The sequence below is a fragment of the Siphateles boraxobius genome, unplaced genomic scaffold (assembly GCF_051911475.1).
Source record: "Siphateles boraxobius isolate OS27281-9 unplaced genomic scaffold, OSU_SipBor_1 112, whole genome shotgun sequence".
Lineage (NCBI taxonomy): Eukaryota > Metazoa > Chordata > Actinopteri > Cypriniformes > Leuciscidae > Siphateles > Siphateles boraxobius.
In genome coordinates this window covers 365,001-386,572 of record NW_027508714.1, presented here as the reverse complement: position 1 = coordinate 386,572, position 21,572 = coordinate 365,001, and the positions used below count along the sequence as shown (strand labels likewise).

General features: G+C 47.4%; 1 protein-coding gene across 2 annotated transcripts in view; it reads right to left on the bottom strand.

The window, feature by feature from the left end:
- The window catches only part of hus1 (HUS1 checkpoint clamp component), a 24,262-nt gene continuing 2,690 nt past the window's right edge, over nucleotides 1-21,572 (bottom strand). Inside the window, exons 2-8 of one of the 2 annotated variants that reach the window (XM_077199285.1) lie at nucleotides 21,359-21,486; nucleotides 20,827-21,003; nucleotides 13,823-13,930; nucleotides 13,640-13,714; nucleotides 10,316-10,415; nucleotides 3,328-3,434; nucleotides 1-271 (exon numbers count right to left, since the gene is read on the bottom strand). In XM_077199285.1, coding sequence (XP_077055400.1) covers nucleotides 242-271; nucleotides 3,328-3,434; nucleotides 10,316-10,415; nucleotides 13,640-13,714; nucleotides 13,823-13,930; nucleotides 20,827-21,003; nucleotides 21,359-21,486 — 725 coding nt within the window. In that variant the 3' untranslated portion in view covers nucleotides 1-241. Of the gene's footprint in view, nucleotides 272-3,302; nucleotides 3,435-10,315; nucleotides 10,416-13,639; nucleotides 13,715-13,822; nucleotides 13,931-20,826; nucleotides 21,004-21,358; nucleotides 21,487-21,572 lie in introns of both variants that reach the window. The other variant, XM_077199277.1, reaches the window with a different exon arrangement.

The window sequence follows — 21,572 nt, the reverse complement described above, 5'->3', positions numbered from 1 at the left end:
TACTATTATAAAACAATTTTATTCATATATATACACACATTTACAAAGGAAACTCCAAAACCAGAGAGTTATTTTTAATAAAAAGAGCCCAACAACTGACCCTTTGAAACACTTCTGAACAGATGAATAGGTTTGTTTAGATACTCTGCATATAAACTGAATGCCTCATCGTTGCGGTTTGTAAGATCTCACATCACAGCTGGAATGAAGTACTGAAGAGAAACATCCTCATGCAGGAAAATCAGGTGAAGAATCCTATTGTGAACAATATCTAGGTAAAAAAAAACAGGATTTTTAAGTGAAATGCTGAGAGTTGAGTGTATATCCAGGACAGGTGTATATGCAATACCGGTGTGTGTGCAGGTGTATGCCCAGGTGTGTGTGTGCGCAGGTGTATGATCAGGTGTGTGCGCAGGTGTATGATCAGGTGTGTGCGCAGATGTATGCACAGGTGTATGATCAGGTGTATACGCAGATGTATGCACAGGTGTATGATCAGGTGTATACGCAGGTGTGTGCGCAGGTGTATGATCAGGTGTGTGCGCAGGTGTATGATCAGGTGTGTGCGCAGATGTATGCACAGGTGTATGATCAGGTGTATACGCAGGTGTGTGCGCAGGTGTATGATCAGGTGTGTGCGCAGGTGTATGATCAGGTGTGTGCGCAGATGTATGCACAGGTGTATGATCAGGTGTATACGCAGGTGTGTGCGCAGGTGTATGATCAGGTGTGTGCACAAGTGTATGATCAGGTGTATACGCAGGTGTGTGCGCAGGTGTATGATCAGGTGTCTGCGCAGATGTATGCACAGGTGTATGATCAGGTGTATACGCAGGTGTGTGCGAAGGTGTGTGCGCAGGTGTATGATCAGGTGTGTGCGCAGGTGTATGATCAGGTTTGTGCGCAGGTGTATGCGCAGGTGTGTGTGCAGGTGTATGCACAGGTGTATGATCAGGTGTATACGCAGGTGTGTGCGCAGGTGTATGATCAGGTGTGTACGAAGGTGTGTGTGCAGGTGTATGATCAGGTGTGTGCGCAGGTGTATGATCAGGTGTGTGCGCAGGTGTATGATCAGGTGTGTGCGCAGGTGTGTGCAGGTGTGTGCGCAGGTGTATGATCAGGTGTGTGCGCAGGTGTGTGCGCAGGTGTGTGTGCAGGTGTATGATCAGGTGTGTGCGCAGATGTATGCACAGGTGTATGATCAGGTGTATACGCAGGTGTGTGTGCAGGTGTGTGCGCAGGTGTATGATCAGGTGTGTGCGCAGGTGTATGCGCAGGTGTGTGTGCAGGTGTGTGCGCAGGTGTATGCGCAGGTGTATGCGCAGGTGTGTGTGCAGGTGTATGCGCAGTTGTATGCGCAGTTGTATGCGCAGGTGTGTGTGCAGGTGTATGATCAGGTGTGTGCGCAGGTGTGTGTGCAGGTGTATGCACAGGCGTGTGTGCAGGTGTATGATCAGGCGTGTGCGCAGGTGTATGATCAGGTGTGTGCGCAGGTGTATGCGCAGGTGTATGATCAGGTGTGTGCGCAGGTGTATGTGCAGGTGTGTGTGCAGGTGTATGCGCAGTTGTATGCGCAGTTGTATGCGCAGGTGTGTGTGCAGGTGTGTGTGCAGGTGTATGATCAGGTGTGTGCGCAGGTGTGTGTGCAGGTGTATGCACAGGCGTGTGTGCAGGTGTATGATCAGGCGTGTGCGCAGGTGTATGTGCAGGTGTATGATCAGGTGTGTGCGCAGGTGTATGCGCAGGTGTGTGCGCAGGTGTGTGTGCAGGTGTATGATCAGGTGTGTGCGCAGGTGAGTGTGCAGGTGTATGATCAGGTGTGTGCGCAGGTGTGTGCGCAGGTGTATGATCAGGTGTGTGCGCAGGTGTATGGATCAGGTGTGTGCGCAGGTGTATGATCAGGTGTGTGCGCAGGTGTATGGATCAGGTGTGTGCGCAGGTGTATGGATCAGGTGTGTGTGCAGGTGTATGATCAGGTGTGTGCGCAGGTGTATGGATCAGGTGTGTGCGCAGGTGTATGATCAGGTGTGTGCGCAGGTGTATGGATCAGGTGTGTGCGCAGGTGTATGGATCAGGTGTGTGCGCAGGTGTATGGATCAGGTGTGTGCGCAGGTGTATGATCAGGTGTGTGTGCAGGTGTATGATCAGGTGTGTGCGCAGGTGTATGCGCAGGTGTATGATCAGGTGTGTGCGCAGGTGTATGTGCAGGTGTGTGCGCAGGTGTATGCGCAGTTGTATGCGCAGGTGTGTGTGCAGGTGTGTGTGCAGGTGTATGATCAGGTGTGTGCGCAGGTGTGTGTGCAGGTGTATGATCAGGTGTGTGCGCAGGTGTGTGTGCAGGTGTATGCACAGGCGTGTGTGCAGGTGTATGATCAGGCGTGTGCGCAGGTGTATGTGCAGGTGTATGATCAGGTGTGTGCGCAGGTGTATGCGCAGGTGTGTGCGCAGGTGTGTGCGCAGGTGAGTGTGCAGGTGTATGATCAGGTGTGTGCGCAGGTGTGTGCGCAGGTGTATGATCAGGTGTGTGCGCAGGTGTATGGATCAGGTGTGTGCGCAGGTGTATGATCAGGTGTGTGCGCAGGTGTATGGATCAGGTGTGTGCGCAGGTGTATGGATCAGGTGTGTGTGCAGGTGTATGATCAGGTGTGTGCGCAGGTGTATGGATCAGGTGTGTGCGCAGGTGTATGGATCAGGTGTGTGCGCAGGTGTATGATCAGGTGTGTGCGCAGGTGTATGGATCAGGTGTGTGCGCAGGTGTATGGATCAGGTGTGTGCGCAGGTGTATGGATCAGGTGTGTGCGCAGGTGTATGATCAGGTGTGTGCGCAGGTGTATGATCAGGTGTGTGCGCAGGTGTATGGATCAGGTGTGTGCGCAGGTGTATGATCAGGTGTGTGCGCAGGTGTATGATCAGGTGTGTGCGCAGGTGTATGGATCAGGTGTGTGCGCAGGTGTATGATCAGGTGTGTGTGCAGGTGTATGATCAGGTGTGTGCGCAGGTGTATGGATCAGGTGTGTGCGCAGGTGTATGGATCAGGTGTGTGCGCAGGTGTATGATCAGGTGTGTGCGCAGGTGTATGGATCAGGTGTGTGCGCAGGTGTATGATCAGGTGTGTGCGCAGGTGTATGGATCAGGTGTGTGCGCAGGTGTATGGATCAGGTGTGTGCGCAGGTGTATGGATCAGGTGTGTGCGCAGGTGTATGCGCAGGTGTGTACGCAGGTGTGTGTGCAGGTGTATGCGCAGGTGTACGATCAGGTGTATGCGCAGTTGTGTGCGCAGGTGTGTGTGGTGATGATCTTACTGCACATGGCTCTGCTGGGATTGACCTGTTGTCCCGTCAGGAACTGCTGCAGTTTCCGGATGTCCAGGCGTGTCTGAGCCATGAACTCTGAGTCTCTGTGACTCGCACTGGTGCTCTGAGACCCGTCCTCACCTGAGACACACACACACACACACACACAACACTATCAGCACTACACACACACAACACTACCTGCACTACACACACACAACACTACCAGCACTACACACACACACACACAACACTATCAGCACTACACACACACACAACACTATCAGCACTACACACACACACAACACTATCAGCACTACACACACACAACACTACCTGCACTACACACACACAACACTACCAGCACTACACACACACACACACACACACACACAACACTATCAGCACTACACACACACACACACACACAACACTATCAGCACTACACACACACAACACTACCTGCACTACACACACACACACACAACACTATCAGCACTACACACACACACAACACTACCTGCACTACACACACACACACACAACACTATCAGCACTACACACACACACACACACAACACTATCAGCACTACACACACACACACACACACACACAACACTATCAGCACTACACACACACACACACAGACAACACTATCAGCACTACACACACACACAACACTATCAGCACTACACACACACACACACACAACACTACCAGCACTACACACACACACAACACTATCAGCACTACACACACACACACTATCAGCACTACACACACACACACTATCAGCACTACACACACACACACTATCAGCACTACACACACACACAACACACACACACAACACTATCAGCACTACACACACACAACACTATCAGCACTACACACACACAACACTATCAGCACTACACACACACACAACACTATCAGCACTACACACACACAACACTATCAGCACTACACACACACACACACACACACAACACTATCAGCACTACACACACACACACACACAACACTATCAGCACTACACACACACACACACACAACACTATCAGCACTACACACACACACACACACACACAACACTATCAGCACTACACACAACACTATCAGCACTACACACACACACACACAACACTATCAGCACTACACACACACAACACTACCTGCACTACACACACACACAACACTATCAGCACTACACACACACACAACACTATCAGCACTACACACACACAACACTACCTGCACTACACACACACAACACTACCAGCACTACACACACACACACACACACACACACACACAACACTATCAGCACTACACACACACACACAACACTATCAGCACTACACACACACACACACACAACACTATCAGCACTACACACACACACACACACACACAACACTATCAGCACTACACACAACACTATCAGCACTACACACACACACACACAACACTATCAGCACTACACACACACAACACTACCTGCACTACACACACACACAACACTATCAGCACTACACACACACACAACACTATCAGCACTACACACACACAACACTACCTGCACTACACACACACAACACTACCAGCACTACACACACACACACACACACACACACACACACAACACTATCAGCACTACACACACACACACAACACTATCAGCACTACACACACACAACACTACCTGCACTACACACACACACAACACTATCAGCACTACACACACACACAACACTACCTGCACTACACACACACACACACACACAACACTATCAGCACTACACACACACACACACACACACACACAACACTATCAGCACTACACACACACACACACACACACACACAACACTATCAGCACTACACACACACACACACAACACTATCAGCACTACACACACACATACAACACTATCCGCACTACACACACACACACACACACAGACAACACTATCAGCACTACACACACACACAACACCATCAGCACTACACACACACACACACACAACACTACCTGCACTACACACACACAACACTACCAGCACTACACACACACACAACACTATTAGCACTACACACACACACACAACACTATCAGCACTACACACACAACACACACACAACACTATCAGCACTACACACACACAACACTATCAGCACTACACACACACACAACACTATCAGCACTACACACACAACACTATCAGCTCTACACACACAACACTATCAGCACTACACACACAACACTATCAGCACTACACACACAACACTATCAGCACTACACACACAACACTATCAGCACTACACACACAACACTATCAGCACTACACAAACAACACTATCAGCACTACACACACAACACTATCAGCACTACACACACAACACTATCAGCACTACACACACAACACTATCAGCACTACACACACAACACTATCAGCACTACACACACAACACTATCAGCACTACACACACACACACACACACAACACTATCAGCACTACACACACACACAACACTACCTGCACTACACACACACACAACACTACCAGCACTACACACACACAACACTATCAGCACTACACACACACACAACACTATCAGCACTACACACACACACAACACTATCAGCACTACACACACACAACACTACCTGCACTACACACACACAACACTACCAGCACTACACACACACACACACACACACACAACACTATCAGCACTACACACACACACACAACACTATCAGCACTACACACACACAACACTACCTGCACTACACACACACACAACACTATCAGCACTACACACACACACAACACTACCTGCACTACACACACACACACACACACAACACTATCAGCACTACACACACACACACACACACACACACAACACTATCAGCACTACACACACACACACACACACACAACACTATCAGCACTACACACACACACACACAACACTATCAGCACTACACACACACATACAACACTATCCGCACTACACACACACACACACACACACACACAGACAACACTATCAGCACTACACACACACACAACACCATCAGCACTACACACACACACACACACACAACACTACCTGCACTACACACACACAACACTACCAGCACTACACACACACACAACACTATTAGCACTACACACACACACACAACACTATCAGCACTACACACACAACACACACACAACACTATCAGCACTACACACACACAACACTATCAGCACTACACACACACACAACACTATCAGCACTACACACACAACACTATCAGCTCTACACACACAACACTATCAGCACTACACACACAACACTATCAGCACTACACACACAACACTATCAGCACTACACACACAACACTATCAGCACTACACACACAACACTATCAGCACTACACAAACAACACTATCAGCACTACACACACAACACTATCAGCACTACACACACAACACTATCAGCACTACACACACAACACTATCAGCACTACACACACAACACTATCAGCACTACACACACAACACTATCAGCACTACACACACAACACTATCAGCACTACACACACAACACTATCAGCACTACACACACACACACACACACACAACACTATCAGCACTACACACACTCAACACTATCAGCACTACACACACAACACTATCAGAACTACACACACAACACTATCAGAACTACACACTCAACACTATCAGCACTACACACACTCAACACTATCAGCACTACACACACAACACTATCAGCACTACACACACAACACTATCAGCACTACACACACAACACTATCAGCACTACACACACAACACTATCAGCACTACACACACAACACTATCAGCACTACACACAACACTATCAGCACTACACACACAACACTATCAGCACTACACACACAACACTATCAGCACTACACACACAACACTATCAGCACTACACACACAACACTATCAGCACTACACACACAACACTATCAGCACTACACACACAACACTATCAGCACTACACACACAACACTATCAGCACTACACACACAACACTATCAGCACTACACACACAACACTATCAGCACTACACACAACACTATCAGCACTACACACACAACACTATCAACACAACACTATCAGCACTACACACACAACACTATCAACACAACACTATCAGCACTACACACACAACACTATCAGCACAACACTATCAGCACAACACTATCAGCACTACACACACACAACACTATCAGCACTACACACACACACACACAACACTATCAGCACTACACACACAACACTATCAGCACTACACACACAACACTATCAGCACTACACACACAACACTATCAGCACTACACACACACACACTATCAGCACTACACACACACACACACACTATCAGCACTACACACACACACACACACACACACACACACTCAACACTATCAGCACTACACACAACACTATCAGCACAACACTATCAGCACAGCACTATCAGCACTACACACACACAACACTATCAGCACTACACACAACACTATCAGCACAACACTATCAGCACAGCACTATCAGCACTACACACAACACTATCAGCACAGCACTATCAGTACTACACACAACACTATCAGGACTACACACAACACTATCAGGACTACACACAACTAGAGGTGAGCGATATATCGTTTAGACTATAATATCCAAATTGTTGTCTGGACGATATGCAAAATTGGGATATCGAATATTTCATAATTTGTAGGCTACAATCCGACTCCCCAAACATGAAAAGAGCTGAAGGAAGTTAAAGAGAAAACAAATAACGCACACTATAACCTTCTAAACAATTATATGTATCGATTTTAATACTGTAGGGGTTGGTTTGACTGCATTTTATTTTTTGTACAAAATCACGATCATTCCTCAATTGCACGAGAGTAAGCTGCTAAAGTTACTAATATGCAATTTACAACAACGAAGTTCTTACCTGTGTGTTATGACGTTTCTTAGGTTGAAGCAACAATCCAAAATCGTAATGAGTAAAGCCGATGTACGATTAATAAAATAGCTGCTAGAAAATGCAAAATATGCGTTGTTTGCGGAAAAATGAAGTCTGAAGTTAAAACGTTTTTCTTAAAGGTCTGTGGCGTCCTCAAGTGGCGAGCTTCGCGATTGCATCATTAGAAAATTGCGTTGTATAAAAACCGAACCATTCCGGTGGTCGGATAATTTTCCCTGCCGACCAAAATCCGCGCTGGAGCGAACAGCACAACGTTGCGCAACATCAAATGGCAAATGTAATGAAAGCGGAACGAAACTCATTGTTTTGTGCTTCACGAACCATTTATCAGTTCGGACGAATGTCAGTGCAGCGCGAGCCGATCTTGATTAAGCGACACCGTTACTACATAAGAAATCCAGTAAACAAAGCATTTGAATTCGCCACTTAAGTAATAACATCGCTACGAGATCTAGTGAGAAGCATTACAATTTCTCCATTATTAACTGATCAAACAGCGCTGATGTGGAAACCAGGAGAAACATTGTTCCATGAATGAACTAGTTATAGGTTTTAAGCTATGGTTTTAAGTCCACCATGGTTAGGGTTAGGGTTAGATATGTGATCATTCACCATGGATGTAATATTTTTTTACAGTCTATGGTAGTAACACTAACTTGTAACCATGTTTGGCAGAAATATTATATGCTTTCAAGTACGTCACACATCTTTTTCCAGCACTTCAAAACTCAAATGTTATTTAAATGTTATTTTTACTGTGATGACCTTCAAAGATTACCCCCATTTATAAAACTAAAAGTTTCAAGATGTAGGAAAACTCACACTTATTTAAAAATAATTTTTCTTTCAATAAATAGGAAATTTCTATGGCATTTCTTTATTTTTGCTATATTTTTGTGTGTGAGTGAATGTTGTGTGTGTGTGTGTGTGTGTGTGTGTGTGTGTGTGTGTGTGTGTGTGTGTGTGTGTGTGTTTGCATGTTGTGTGTGTGCGTGAGTGCATGTTGTGTGTGTGTGTGTGTGTGAGTGAGTGCATGTTGTGTGTGTGTGTGTGTGTGTGTGCATGTTGTGTGTGTGTGTGTGTGTGTGTGTGAGTGTGTGCATGTTGTGTGTGTGCGTGAGTGCATGTTGTGTGTGTGTGTGTGTGTGTGTGCATGTTGTGTGTGTGCGTGAGTGCATGTTGTGTGTGTGTGTGTGTGTGAGTGCATGTTGTGTGTGTGTGTGAGTGAGTGCATGTTGTGTGTGTGTGTGTGTGTGAGTGAATGTTGTGTGTGTGTGTGTGTGTGTGTGTGTGCATGTTGTGTTTGTGTGTGTGTGTGTGTGTGTGTGTGAATGTTGTGTGTGTGTGTGTGTGCATGTTGTGTGTGTGCGTGAGTGCATGTTGTGTGTGTGCGTGAGTGCATGTTGTGTGTGTGTGAGTGCGTGCATGTTGTGTGTGTGTGTGTGTGTGTGTGAGTGCGTGCATGTTGTGTGTGTGTGTGTGTGTGCATGTTGTGTGTGTGCGTGAGTGCATGTTGTGTGTGTGTGTGTGTGAGTGTGAGTGAGTGCATGTTGTGTGTGTGTGTGAGTGAGTGCATGTTGTGTGTGTGTGTGTGTGTGTGTGTGTGTGCATGTTGTGTGTGTGTGAGTGAGTGCATGTTGTGTGTGTGTGCATGTTGTGTGTGTGTGTGTGTGAGTGCATGTTGTGTGTGTGTGTGTGTGTGTGTGAGTGCATGTTGTGTGTGTGTGTGTGAGTGCATGTTGTGTGTGTGTGTGAGTGCATGTTGTGTGTGTGTGTGAGTGCATGTTGTGTGTGTGAGTGAGTGCATGTTGTGTGTGTGAGTGAGTGCGTGTGTGTGTGAGTGCATGTTGTGTGTGTGTGTGTGAGTGAGTGCATGTTCTGTGTGTGTGTGTGTGAGTGCATGTTGTGTGCGTGCGTGTGCGTGCGTGTGTGCGTGCGCGCGTGTGTGTGTGTGTGTGTGTGTGTGTCTCACCCCAGGGTGGGTTCCCCAGCTCTTTGAAGTGTGTTGTGACAGAAACCAGGTCCGTCTCAATCTTGAGATTCATTTCCCCGTTCAGATTCGCCTCCATCACCTGAAACACAGTCACGTCTCCGTTCACATACAGATTCATTTATACAGCGCTTTTAACAACACAGACGGTTTCACAGCAGCTTTACAGAGATAATAGGAGATTACAGTAACAGAGATAGTTTAGGCTTTACAGCAGATTGTACTGCAGTGTATTCTGCTGCGTTTGAACCAGTCTCACTATTAGGGCCTGAAATTATCTCCTGACCACGCGCCAAATGCGGGTGAATTTTGCAATTGGCGGGTAAAACTGTCAATCTACCTGCCACATTGGCGGGTAGCCAATGAGAATTGAGTGATTCATTAGTTTTTGTTTTTTTTGCATCTGTCAGATAACATCAGCAATTTTCATTCAAGCAGCTGATTTCTGTGAATGCATGTAAAACTAAATGCATATTTCAGCACAGGGTGAAGTCAGTATATACATTAACGACGATTTGAGACAAATAAATGTACATTTAATGTAAAACTATGTAAACGGCGCTCTGCGGCACGGCAGGATTTTGAACAAGGTCCTGAGCCGTTGCTGGGCGTCGCGCTGCGCATCCGGTGTGCGACCCCCTTAAGAGTTATTATTACTTATAATGATTTCGTTAATAACTTGACAGCACTTAAATGTGTATTCTTTCAAGTTAAAGAACAATGTTTGTGTGATTTCTATTTTTCACCTTTATGAGAAAAAAAAAACTGGCTGGTAAAAAGTTCCCGTGGCAGGTGGTCAAAAAATGTAACTTCAGGCCCTGCTCACTATCATTACTTAATGAAATAGTGCAACAAATGAAACCAGTTGGGCCTTTCCTGTTGGTTTTCATTAATAAATGTCTTCCCTCAGGAACTGTCCCGGCAGTGTTTAAACATGCAGTAGTTAGGGCTTTTAATCAAAAAAGCAAATTTGGATCCCTCAGTTAATTTCAGACCAATATCAAAACTGCGTTTTCTATCAAAAGTGTTAGAAAAAGTTGTTTTCTTACAATTACACACTTTTCCAGAAAACAACTCTCTGTTTGAGAAGTTTAAATCAGGATTTGGATGGCGACAGTACTGAGTCTGCTCTGTTAAAGGTGCACAACGATATTGCCCGGTTTGCTGCCGCTCGGGTCCCTGTTATTGTTATGTTAGTGCTCCTTGATCTCACGCCGGCCTCTGATACAGCGGACCACGCAACCCTTCTGTCTCGCCTTAATCACTATGTTGGCATCAAGGGTTCTGCGTTTCAGTGTTTTTTCTCATTTGACCAACAGAACCTTTTCTGTAGTGATTGGGAACTCGTCGTCCTCTACGTCTCTCTCTTGCGGAGTGCCACAAGGCTCTATTCTCGGTCCGGGTGTATTTTCTCTATATGCTGCCACTCGGGTCCATCGTAGCCAAGCATAGCATAGCTTATCACTGTATGCTGATGATTTGCAAATTTATTTGCCTATGAATCCCAACAAATTCTGATGCATTGCGGTCACTAATTGATTGCATTGATGACATAAAATTATGGTTAAAGCAAAATTTCCTTAATTTGAATGAAGATAAGACTGAATATATTTCATTTGGCGAGTCTGCAACTTCTGACCCTTATACGCAAATTTTGAAGCTGAGACCGACTATCTCGGTGTGACTTCTGATAGCAGCATGAAATTTGATAAACAAACTGACAGCGTGGTTAGAGCTAGTTTATTTCAGCTTCGTTTATTGGCCAAGGCTAAACCATTTTTAAAGGGATATTGTGTAGGAATTTCTCCCATCTAGCGGTGAAATTGTATTTTGCATTCAAACGAATTGTGCTCTCCAGCGCCTCGGGTTTTCAAATGCGTGTTGCATCTACGGTAGCTGTTATGTAGCAAAAAGCTATGACAGGATGTCTTCTAACAGCACTTTGTCGAGTTTTCCTTCGGGTGAACAGGTTTGTTATTTCAAACAAACTGCAACTTGACACAACGAACTAACGAATGTTACAGTATGAATAATAACAGTGCAATGCAGCCTTTAAACTCGCCGGGGCGTGAAGCGCCTCTCACTGCTCTCTCCTCCGGTTGTGCTGCGTTCAGTCACGTGACGCTGGCTCTGAACGAAAACACACTGTGGAAACGCGTTGGCCTCGTACTTTTTGACCCTCTCTGCCATTATAGGTTTTCAAGATGGCGGAACGACATGGAAGCCTCCTTGGACCTACCCGTCACATGTATATAAAGATAATAAATTCTTTGTTTACGAGGAGAAGTCGGATAATTGGCAGAGGTATTTGTACACCATTGCGGAAATATTTATGAATAAAAATATTGATTTTAGATAATAAAATACCTAAAAAACTACACATTGTCCCTTTAAATCGTTCGGATCTCGAGAAAGCTATTCATGCCTTTATTAGCTCTAGACTAGATTATTGTAAAGCGCTTCATGTGTGAGTCTCACAGTCTTCACACGAGCGCCTTCAGCCCGTCTTCTAACACACACACACACACGGGAGCGCATAACTCCAATCCTCCCTTCGCTCCACTGACTTACAGTTTCTTTAAGAGTTGATTTTAAGATTTTATTGCTTGTATTTAAAGCTCTCAATGGCCTTGCACCACCGTACATAACTGAGATGTTAACTTTGCGTCAATCAAACAGGGCTCTTAGATCAACAAATACATTTTACTGGAATTCCCTAGGTCAAGGTTCAGACTGTGGGGTGACGGGCCTTTTCTGTGGCTGGGCCGAGCCTGAGGAACACTGACTTGGGCCTTTTTAAAGCTAGCCTTCGGACTTATTTATTCAGACTGGCGTTTAATTCACAGCAGTTGTTGTGGCATTTTGTGTTTTCTTTGTGACATATATTTTGTTGTTATAGTTTGTTTTGAGGCATTATATATTTTGTATTTAAATGCTATTATATTTTGCATTATACTGTTGTCATTATATATAAATATATATTTTTTTCCCACTTAGTTCTGGAAGGCAATTAGGCTCACCTTGTGTGTTGTAAAGGGCTGTATAAATAAATGTTGATTGATTGATTTACAGCAGATCTAGAATAAAGTTATTTTCCTGCTAAAGTTAGTTTTGATTGATTCACTTCCGTTCGCAGGTCACATGACCAAACACTGATCACATGACATGACCAAACACTGATCACATCACATGACCAATCAAAGGTTGTCAGTTGGCACTTTACGAACTGCTGATTGGCTGTTTTAATAAGAAGGCGGGGCTAATTCCACCACTGCATCTCAGTTTCTCTCTTCCACAGTAACTGACCAGATAGTTGGAGAGATTCTTCATGCGGTCCACGACGCTCTTCATGGTCTTCAGAGGCGGCAGATATATGCTGACCTGAACACATCACCGAGTTATTAATATGCTGACCTGAACACATCATCACAGAGTTATTATCACCATTAATGCTGATCCTTCATATCATCACATCGGACACACACTCACATCATAGTCTGGCATCTGCGGCTCCCTGAAGTCATGCCAGAGTCTCCTGGGAATCACATCCACTGGGATATCATGAGTGACCACACGACTGACCCCGGAGAGAGAGGGCTGGAGCACACACACACACACACACACACACACACACACACACACACACACACACACTGTGTGGTTATTACTATGAGCCTTCCAGGTAGTGCTGGGCAATGATTAATCGTATCCAAAATAAAAATTGTGTGTTTACATAATATATGTGTGTGTAGAATTGTTATGTATATGTAAAAACACACACGTGCACGTATATATTTAAGAAAAATTTGTTATTTATATATAAGTGCGTGAGAGTGTGTGTGTCTGTGCGAGTGAGTGTGTGTCTGTGCGAGCGAGTGAGAGCGTGAGAGAGTGTGTGAGAGAGTGTGTGAGAGAGTGTGTGAGAGAGTGTGTGAGAGAGTGTGTGAGAGAGTGTGTGAGAGAGTGTGTGAGAGAGTGTGTGAGAGAGTGTGTGAGAGAGTGTGTGAGAGAGTGTGTGAGAGAGTGTGTGAGAGAGTGTGTGAGAGTGTGTGAGAGAGAGTGAGTGAGTGAGAGTGAGTGCGTGAGAGTGAGTGCGTGAGAGTGAGTGCGTGAGAGTGAGTGCGTGAGAGTGAGTGCGTGAGAGAGTGCGTGAGAGTGAGTGCGTGAGAGTGAGTGCGTGAGAGTGAGTGCGTGAGAGTGAGTGCGTGAGAGAGTGCGTGAGAGAGTGCGTGAGAGAGTGCGTGAGAGAGTGCGTGAGAGTGAGTGCGTGAGAGTGAGTGCGTGAGAGAGTGCGTGAGAGAGTGCGTGAGAGAGTGCGTGAGAGAGTGCGTGAGAGAGTGCGTGAGAGAGTGCGTGAGAGAGTGCGTGAGAGAGTGCGTGAGAGAGTGCGTGAGAGTGAGTGCGTGAGAGTGAGTGCGTGAGAGTGAGTGCGTGAGAGTGAGTGCGTGAGAGTGAGTGCGTGAGAGTGAGTGCGTGAGAGTGAGTGAGAGTGAGTGAGTGAGAGTGAGTGCGTGAGAGAGTGCGTGAGAGAGTGCGTGAGAGTGAGTGCGTGAGAGTGAGTGAGTGAGAGTGAGTGAGAGTGAGTGAGTGTGAGTGAGTGAGAGTGAGTGAGTGAGAGTGAGTGAGTGAGAGTGAGTGCGTGAGAGAGAGTGCGTGAGAGAGAGTGCGTGAGAGAGTGCGTGAGAGAGTGCGTGAGAGAGTGCGTGAGAGTGAGTGCGTGAGAGAGTGCGTGAGAGTGAGTGCGTGAGAGAGTGAGTGAGAGTGAGTGAGTGAGAGTGAGTGCGTGAGAGTGAGTGCGTGAGAGTGAGTGCGTGAGTGAGTGCGTGAGTGAGAGAGTGAGTGAGAGAGTGAGTGAGAGAGTGCGTGAGAGTGAGTGCGTGAGAGAGTGCGTGAGAGAGTGCGTGAGAGAGTGCGTGAGAGAGTGCGTGAGAGAGTGCGTGAGAGAGTGCGTGAGAGAGTGCGTGAGAGAGTGCGTGAGAGAGTGCGTGAGAGAGTGCGTGAGAGAGTGCGTGAGAGAGTGCGTGAGAGAGTGCGTGAGAGAGTGCGTGAGAGAGTGCGTGAGAGAGTGCGTGAGAGAGTGCGTGAGAGAGTGCGTGAGAGAGTGCGTGAGAGAGTGCGTGAGAGAGTGCGTGAGAGAGTGCGTGAGAGAGTGCGTGAGAGAGTGCGTGAGAGAGTGCGTGAGAGTGAGTGCGTGAGAGTGAGTGAGAGTGAGTGAGTGAGAGTGAGTGCGTGAGAGAGTGCGTGAGAGAGTGCGTGAGAGTGAGTGCGTGAGAGTGAGTGAGTGAGAGTGAGTGAGAGTGAGTGAGTGTGAGTGAGTGAGAGTGAGTGAGTGAGAGTGAGTGAGTGAGAGTGAGTGCGTGAGAGAGAGTGCGTGAGAGAGAGTGCGTGAGAGAGTGCGTGAGAGAGTGCGTGAGAGTGAGTGCGTGAGAGAGTGCGTGAGAGTGAGTGCGTGAGAGAGTGAGTGAGAGTGAGTGAGTGAGAGTGAGTGCGTGAGAGTGAGTGCGTGAGAGTGAGTGCGTGAGTGAGAGAGTGAGTGAGAGAGTGAGTGAGAGAGTGCGTGAGAGTGAGTGCGTGAGAGAGTGCGTGAGAGAGTGCGTGAGAGAGTGCGTGAGAGAGTGCGTGAGAGTGCGTGAGAGAGTGCGTGAGAGAGTGCGTGAGAGAGTGCGTGAGAGAGTGCGTGAGAGAGTGCGTGAGAGAGTGCGTGAGAGAGTGCGTGAGAGAGTGCGTGAGAGAGTGCGTGAGAGAGTGCGTGAGAGAGTGCGTGAGAGAGTGCGTGAGAGAGTGCGTGAGAGAGTGCGTGAGAGAGTGCGTGAGAGAGTGCGTGAGAGAGTGCGTGAGAGAGTGCGTGAGAGAGTGCGTGAGAGAGTGCGTGAGAGAGTGCGTGAGAGAGTGCGTGAGAGAGTGCGTGAGAGAGTGCGTGAGAGAGTGCGTGATAGAGTGAGTGAGTGAGAGAGTGAGTGAGAGTGAGTGAGTGAGAGTGAGTGCGTGAGAGAGTGAGTGAGTGAGAGAGTGAGTGAGAGAGTGCGTGAGAGAGTGCGTGAGTGAGAGTGAGTGAGTGAGAGTGAGTGAGTGAGAGTGAGTGAGTGAGAGAGTGCGTGAGAGTGAGTGAGAGTGAGTGAGTGAGAGTGAGTGAGTGAGAGTGAGTGAGTGAGAGTGAGTGTGTGAGAGAGTGCGTGAGAGAGTGAGTGAGTGAGTGAGTGAGTGAGTGAGTGAGTGAGAGAGTGCGTGAGAGAGTGCGTGAGAGAGTGCGTGAGAGAGTGCGTGAGAGAGTGCGTGAGAGAGTGCGTGAGAGAGTGCGTGAGAGAGTGCGTGAGAGAGTGCGTGAGAGAGTGCGTGAGAGAGTGCGTGATAGAGTGAGTGCGTGAGAGAGTGCGTGAGAGAGTGAGTGTGTGTGCGTGAGAGAGAGAGTGTGTGTGCGTGAGAGAGAGAGTGAGTGAGTGAGTGTGTGTGTGTGAGAGAGAGTGAGTGTGTGTGTGTGAGAGAGAGTGAGTGTGTGTGTGTGAGAGAGAGTGAGTGTGTGTGTGTGTGTGAGAGAGAGTGAGTGTGTGTGTGTGTGAGAGAGAGTGAGTGTGTGTGTGTGTGTGAGAGAGAGTGAGTGTGTGTGTGTGAGAGAGAGAGTGAGTGTGTGTGTGTGAGAGAGTGAGTGAGTGTGTGTGTGTGAGAGAGAGTGAGTGTGTGTGTGTGTGTGTGTGTGAGAGAGAGTGAATGTGTGTGTGTGAGAGAGAGTGAATGTGTGTGTGTGAGAGAGAGGGAGTGTGTGAGAGAGTGAGTGTGTGAGTGAGTGTGTGAGAGTGAGTGTGTGAGAGAGTGTGTGAGTGAGTGTGTGAGTGAGTGTGTGAGTGAGTGTGTGAGTGAGTGTGTGAGTGAGTGTGTGAGTGAGTGTGTGAGTGAGTGTGTGAGTGAGTGTGTGAGTGAGTGTGTGAGTGAGTGTGTGAGTGAGTGTGTGAGTGAGTGTGTGAGTGAGTGTGTGAGTGAGTGTGTGAGTGAGTGTGTGAGTGAGTGAGTGTGTGAGTGAGTATGTGAGTGAGTATGTGAGTGAGTGTGTGAGTGAGTGTGTGTGTGAGTGAGTGTGTGAGTGAGTGTGTGAGTGAGTGTGTGTGTGAGTGAGTGTGTGTGTGAGTGAGTGTGTGAGTGAGTGAGTGAGTGAGTGTGTGTGTGAGTGAGTGAGTGTGTGAGTGAGTGAGTGTGTGAGTGAGAGTGTGAGTGAGTGAGTGAGAGTGTGTGAGAGAGTGCGTGAGAGAGTGCGTGTGTGAGTGAGTGTGTGAGAGAGAGAGTGTGTGAGTGAGTGTGTGAGTGAGAGTGTGAGTGAGAGAGAGAGAGTGAGTGTGTGAGTGAGAGAGTGTGAGTGTGTGTGTGTGTGAGAGAGTGAGTGTGTGTGTGTGAGAGTGAGTGTGTGTGAGAGAGAGTGAGTGACTGAGTGTGTGAGAGAGAGTGAGTGACTGAGTGTGTGAGAGAGAGTGAGTGAGTGTGTGAGAGTAAGTGAGTGAGTGTGAGAGTGTGAGTGAGAGTATGTGTGTGAGTGAGAGTATGTGTGTGAGTGAGAGTATGTGTGTGTGTGAGTGAGTGTGTGAGTGAGTGTGAGAGTGTGAGTGAGAGTATGTGTGTGAGTGAGAGTATGTGTGTGTGAGTGAGTGTGTGAGTGTGTGAGTGAGTGTGTGAGTGTGTGAGTGAGTGTGTGAGTGAGTGTGTGAGTGAGTGTGTGAGTGAGTGAGTGTGTGAGTGAGTGTGTGAGTGAGTGAGTGTGTGAGTGAGTGTGTGAGTGAGTGTGTGAGTGGGAGTGTGTGAGAGAGGGAGTGTGTGAGAGAGGGAGTGTGTGAGAGAGGGAGTGTGTGAGAGAGGGAGTGTGTGAGAGAGTGAGTGTGTGTGAGAGAGTGAGTGTGAGAGAGTGAGTGTGTGTGAGTGAGTGTGTGAGTGAGTGTGTGAGTGAGTGTGTGAGTGAGTGTGTGAGTGAGTGTGTGAGTGAGTGTGTGAGTGAGTGTGTGAGTGAGTGTGTGAGTGAGTGTGTGAGTGAGTGAGTGTGTGAGTGAGTGTGTGAGTGAGTGTGTGAGTGAGTGTGTGAGTGAGTGTGTGAGTGAGTGTGTGAGTGTGTGAGTGAGTGTGTGAGTGAGTGTGTGAGTGAGTGAGTGTGTGAGTGAGTGAGTGTGTGAGTGAGTGTGTGTGAGAGTAAGGCCCCATCCACACTACTGCGTTTTCGTTTAAAAACGGAGACCTTTTGCTACGTTTGCACCTCCCGTCCACACTAAAACGGGAAAAACGAAGACCCAAAACGGATAAGTTTAGAAACGCTGCAGCTCCGTTTTTCGTTTTGAATCTCCGGAGGGCGTTTTAGTGTAGACGGGACAAAACGGAGGAGTTTAGAAACGATGACGTAGAAGGTCACGCTCGGCTCTATGATTGGGTGTCATCACCCATGACGTATCCTTCCCTGATTCGTCAGCCACCCATCACATGTCCCGTCACCGGAAGAAAACAAACAAAAACATCCTGGACTACGTAGCTGATGTTAGTGAGTGCAACATGGATAACGAATTACAAGCGTTACTGACTTTGATGTCTTTGTTAGCAGCTGTTGTGCAAGCAAATTCTGCATTTTACAATGCTATAACTGCCTACATGCGCCGGAGGCAAACTATTATTCGAGCGATCTATGACAATTCCCGTGTGCAGCGGCGGTCCATGAAAAGAAATCTCTGGTCTTCGACATTTTCTAATCTTTGCAGAGGTAGCTAACGTTACTTGCTTCCTCATCAAATCTGAGGAATAGTCCATCCGTTTCCTGTTTACACCGGCACGCGCATGCACAGTGTTGGAGAATGGTCACGTGATCCGAGTTTTCAGTCGTTTTAATGTGGACGGAGATCAATTCTAATACGCAGCTAAAACGCTGGTGTGGACGGAGATCGATTTCGTTTTAATTCTCCGTTTTTAAACGAAAACGCAGTAGTGTGGACGGGGCCTGAGTGTGTGTGAGTGAGTGTGTGTGAGAGAGTGAGTGTGTGAGTGTGTGTGAGAGAGTGAGTGTGTGAGTGTGTGTGAGAGAGTGAGTGTGTGAGTGTGTGAGAGTGAGTGAGTGTGTGAGAGAGTGAGTGTGTGAGAGAGTGAGTGAGAGAGTGAGTGTGTGAGTGTGTGTGAGAGAGTGAGTGTGTGAGAGAGTGAGTGAGAGAGTGAGTGTGTGAGAGAGTGAGTGTGTGAGAGTGAGTGTGTGAGTGTGTGTGAGAGAGTGAGTGTGTGAGAGAGTGAGTGTGTGAGAGAGTGAGTGTGTGAGAGAGTGAGTGTGTGAGAGAGTGAGTGTGTGAGAGAGTGAGTGTGTGAGAGTGAGTGTGTGAGAGTGAGTGTGTGAGAGTGAGTGTGTGAGAGTGAGTGTGTGAGAGTGAGTGTGTGAGAGTGAGTGTGTGAGAGTGAGTGTGTGAGAGTGAGTGTGTGAGAGTGAGTGTGTGAGAGTGAGTGTGTGTGAGAGAGTGAGTGTGTGAGTGTGTGTGAGAGTGAGAGAGTGAGTGTGTGTGAGAGAGAGAGTGAGTGTTTGTGTGAGAGAGAGAGAGTGAGTGTGTGTGAGAGTGAGTGTGTGAGTGTGTGTGAGAGAGTGAGTGTGTGTGAGAGTGAGTGTGTGTGAGAGTGAGTGTGTGTGAGAGTGAGTGTGTGAGTGTGTGTGAGAGAGTGAGTGTGTGTGAGAGTGAGTGTGTGTGAGAGTGAGTGTGTGTGAGAGTGAGTGTGTGTGAGAGTGAGTGTGTGTGAGAGTGAGAGAGTGAGTGTGTGAGAGAGTGAGTGAGTGAGAGAGTGAGTGAGAGAGTGAGTGTGTGAGAGTGAGTGTGTGAGAGTGAGTGTGTGAGTGTGTGTGAGAGAGTGAGTGTGTGAGTGTGTGTGAGAGTGAGAGAGTGAGTGTGTGTGAGAGAGAGAGAGTGAGTGTTTGTGTGAGAGAGAGAGAGTGAGTATGTGAGTGTGTGTGAGAGTGAGTGTGTGAGTATGTGTGAGAGAGTGAGTGTGTGAGTGAGTGAGTGTGTGTGAGAGAGTGAGTGTGTGAGTGTGTGTGAGAGAGTGAGTGTGTGAGTGTGTGTGAGAGTGAGTGTGTGTGAGAGTGAGTGAGTGAGTGTGTGTGAGAGTGAGAGAGTGAGTGTGTGAGAGAGTGAGTGTGTGAGAGAGTGAGTGAGAGAGTGAGTGTGTGAGAGTGAGTGTGTGAGAGTGAGTGTGTGAGAGTGAGTGTGTGAGAGTGAGTGTGTGAGAGTGAGTGTGTGAGTGTGTGTGAGAGAGTGAGTGTGTGAGTGTGTGTGAGAGAGTGAGTGTGTGAGTGTGTGTGAGAGAGTGAGTGTGTGTGAGAGTGAGAGAGTGAGTGTTTGTGTGAGAGAGAGAGAGTGAGTATGTGAGTGTGTGTGAGAGTGAGTGTGTGAGTATGTGTGAGAGAGTGAGTGTGTGAGTGAGTGAGTGTGTGTGAGAGTGAGTGTGTGAGTGAGTGTGTGAGTGTGTGTGAGAGAGTGAGTGTGTGAGTGTGTGTTCCTCACCAGCTCCGCTGCCAGCGTGAGACACGGGCAGTTCTTCTTGGTCAGTTTGATCTTCACAGATCGGGCGTTCTGAGCCGTCTTTAAGGCCCTGGACAGATTCTCCGGCGCCAGTTCCAGGAAGATCTCGTTCGCGTCGGCCGACACTCCCTCCAGCTGGAACTCATCGAAGAAGTTCACCTGGAACACACACACACACATGGAACCATGGTGGTCAGAGTATCTGTTGTTCAGTACCTTTTAGTGTGTGTGTGTGTGTGTGTGTGTGTGTCAGTACCTTTTAGTGTGTGTGTGTGTGTGTGTGTGTGTGTGTGTGTGTGTGTGTGTGTGTGTGTGTGTGTGTGATTATGTGAGTGTGTGCGATTATGTGAGTGTGTGTGTGTGTGAGTGTGTGGGTGTGCGTGTGAATGAGTGTGTGTTTGTGTGTGAGTGATTATGTGAGAGTGTGCGTGTGTGTGAATGAGTGTGTGTGTGTGTGTGTGTCAGTACCTGTGAGTGTGTGTGTGTGTGTGTGTGTGTGTGTGTGTGTCAGTACCTGTGCAAGCTCACACCACATACTGACTCCTCCGGAAGCCACTTTCCCCGACAGCACAAAGAACAGGTGATCACAGGTGAGTCTCAACACACAGGCCTTGCTCAGTTTGGACACAGTGTTCACCACACCTGAGCAGAGAAACCACATCATCAACACACACACACACACACACACCTGAGCAGAGAAACCACATCATCAACACACACACACACAC